This window comes from Penaeus japonicus, unplaced genomic scaffold (genome assembly GCF_977035675.1).
Source record: "Penaeus japonicus unplaced genomic scaffold, GWHDUDI00000001_assembly GWHDUDI00000009, whole genome shotgun sequence".
Lineage (NCBI taxonomy): Eukaryota > Metazoa > Arthropoda > Malacostraca > Decapoda > Penaeidae > Penaeus > Penaeus japonicus.
In genome coordinates, this window is record NW_028234411.1 from 20,481,834 (window position 1) to 20,484,333 (window position 2,500).

Consider the following 2,500-nt stretch of genomic DNA (forward strand, 5'->3'; position numbering starts at 1 on the left):
TGTAGCTCTGGAGCTAGCACTGTTACAGCCATAATGCTTAACCCACACAGGACGGGTGGTACAGCATGTGTACCGCGCATTCAAAAGCCCAGTGGCCGGGCGGCACAGTATTGTGCCAGCCATTCAATTGATTTAGGCCTAATAATTCGAACGCCCCGGCATTTGGACATTCAAGGCTAGAATTCCCCCCGTCGGGGATGGGTTAATGACTGTGTGCGCACTTCAACTGTGAAAAGATCCCGATGTCATGTACGCATGGACTCCCATCTTTTAGGCCTAATCAATGCCGACATATATGTCATGACACCTGTACGCAATGGGTTAATATCATCATCATCATCATCATCATCATCATCATCATCATCATCATCATCATCATCATCATCATCATCATCATCATCATCATCATCATCATCATCATCATCATCATCATCATCATCATCATCATCATCATCATCATCATCATCATCATCATCATCATCATCATCATCATCATCATCAATGTTGATGATATTCCTATCAATATTATAATGAGTATTAGTAGTAATAGTAATAGCATTTGTGCTGTCATTCATTATTAATATCATAAGTCCCTTGTTTTACATGTTACTGCTCATTTGGAAAACAGTACCATTATTCATATTTACTATAAAGTACCACATTTACAGGTTATCGTGGATGGGCCTGCACAGACAAATCTCAAGCCATGGCCAATTGGCAACTGATCCTGGCCACGCTGCTGTTAACACTATCGAACCTCTTCTTCCTGCCGGCGATTATCCTCGCACTGAAGCGACGATACTTTGCAGAAGCTGTGGTGTATGCCTTCACCATGGTTTTCTCAACGGTATTTTTCAAAGATTATTTTATTATTTAAAAAAATATTTATGGAGAACGTAAATTTGTTTGTAAAGTATGTGCTGACTTTTCTGCCAACCTATTTGTTCTGCATACCACTTGTCTGTGATATTTATTGTAGTGAAATACCATGTTAATTAATTTTATACAATTTGCTTTTAAATTAGTTAACCAGCCATACAAAAAGACATGACCTGATATTAAGTCCCAGTGGCAAGTGCTGCCACTACATGTGATATCACGTCATATGTCGATAACAGGTTAAAAGTACACCTTATAATAAATACTAGTTTCTTTTTAGTCTCATACGAAATTAGAACAAAAAATAGAATAAAGACATTGCAAACCCCTTTTTTTCACAGCATAGAACGTAGCAGTAAAACTCACAGCTTGACACCTATAATCACTTATCCTATCTCCTGTTCTCTCACACAGTTCTACCATGCCTGTGACCAGCAGCCGTACAACTTCTGCCTGATGCGCTTGAGTGTCATGCAGTTCTGCGACTTCTATTCGGCCATCCTCTCCTTTTGGGTCACTCTCATCGCTATGGCCGACCTGCCCCACTCGCTCTACTCCTTCCTCCATGTGGCTGGTGCTCTGGTGAGACTGTGTCCTTGTTTTTCTTCTATATGAAGGAGACATGTATTGTCTACTGACCCTTAACCCATTCATGCTGGGACTTGTATTTGCGTATTGCAGCTCCTACAGACTAATATAACAAGTGTGTGCAATGACTAAGTGCGAGATCTCTCCTGCCATTATGCTGTACTGCGCCTATATGAGTGCTTTTCACCCAATGTTTCAACGGAGTGATAATCAGAGTTTTTTTAAAAATTTGTTTACATTATTTTCACAGGTGAATAAAAATGTGTCTATACCAATGGAACTACTATGATTATGTGCATATATAACAATGTAAGACATCTGTTTTGAGGGAGAGATCTTGACGTTCTAGGATGTCAACTGCAAAGAGCAAATTATTACACTGACGCACTAGCACGTCAACCAATGTGAATGGGTTAAGATGGCAAACCTTTCTGCATGTCTGTCCCCTCATCTACATTAAGGGTATGATTCTTCAAGTTTCACCAACTTGAATTTATAGATGAGTTAAAGGAATATTTCACTGTTTTATGTATGAAATATATACCGCACATTGGAGCATCAAAGTTAAAAAATTATTGCAGTTACTCCTTACAGTTGAAAAGAACAGAGGAAAAGGAGAACAAATTAACTTGGATATAAATACATGTGACTAAAACATGCAGATATTTTGCATATAGAAGAAGAAGAAAAAAAAAAAAAAAAAAAAATTGTGGAAAACAAAGAAATACTCATGTAGATCTTTAAATAGTAAAAAGACAATAAATATACCATGAGGGAACTTTATAATGAATAAGAGCTGTGTTTCTTTCAGGTGGTTGCTCTGGGGGTGGAGTATGACCGAACTGGACTCTGGGTGTTTGTTGTCCCTTCGGCCTCTGCCTTCCTGATCATGGTTGCTTCATGGGTGAGTTGCTTATGTGAAATGGCTCAGATTTTGTAAAAGTTGCTTTTCCATCTTTTTTCACTTGCTTTTCATTCTCTCTTCTTTCAGTTTACCACCTTTCCTTTTCTTTTTTTTCTTTCTTTTCTTTCT

The 2,500-nt window shown here is 38.4% G+C and overlaps 1 protein-coding gene across 3 annotated transcripts in view; it reads left to right on the forward strand.

Moving 5' to 3' along the window:
* Positions 1–2,500, forward strand: part of LOC122250692 (post-GPI attachment to proteins factor 6) — a 29,015-nt gene that overhangs the window by 21,141 nt on the left and 5,374 nt on the right. For all 3 annotated transcript variants that reach the window (XM_043012244.2, XM_043012246.2, XM_043012243.2), the window contains exons 11-13: positions 669–847; positions 1,294–1,461; positions 2,279–2,371. In XM_043012244.2, the coding sequence (XP_042868178.2) occupies positions 669–847; positions 1,294–1,461; positions 2,279–2,371 (440 nt within the window). The remainder of the gene's footprint in view (positions 1–668; positions 848–1,293; positions 1,462–2,278; positions 2,372–2,500) is intronic.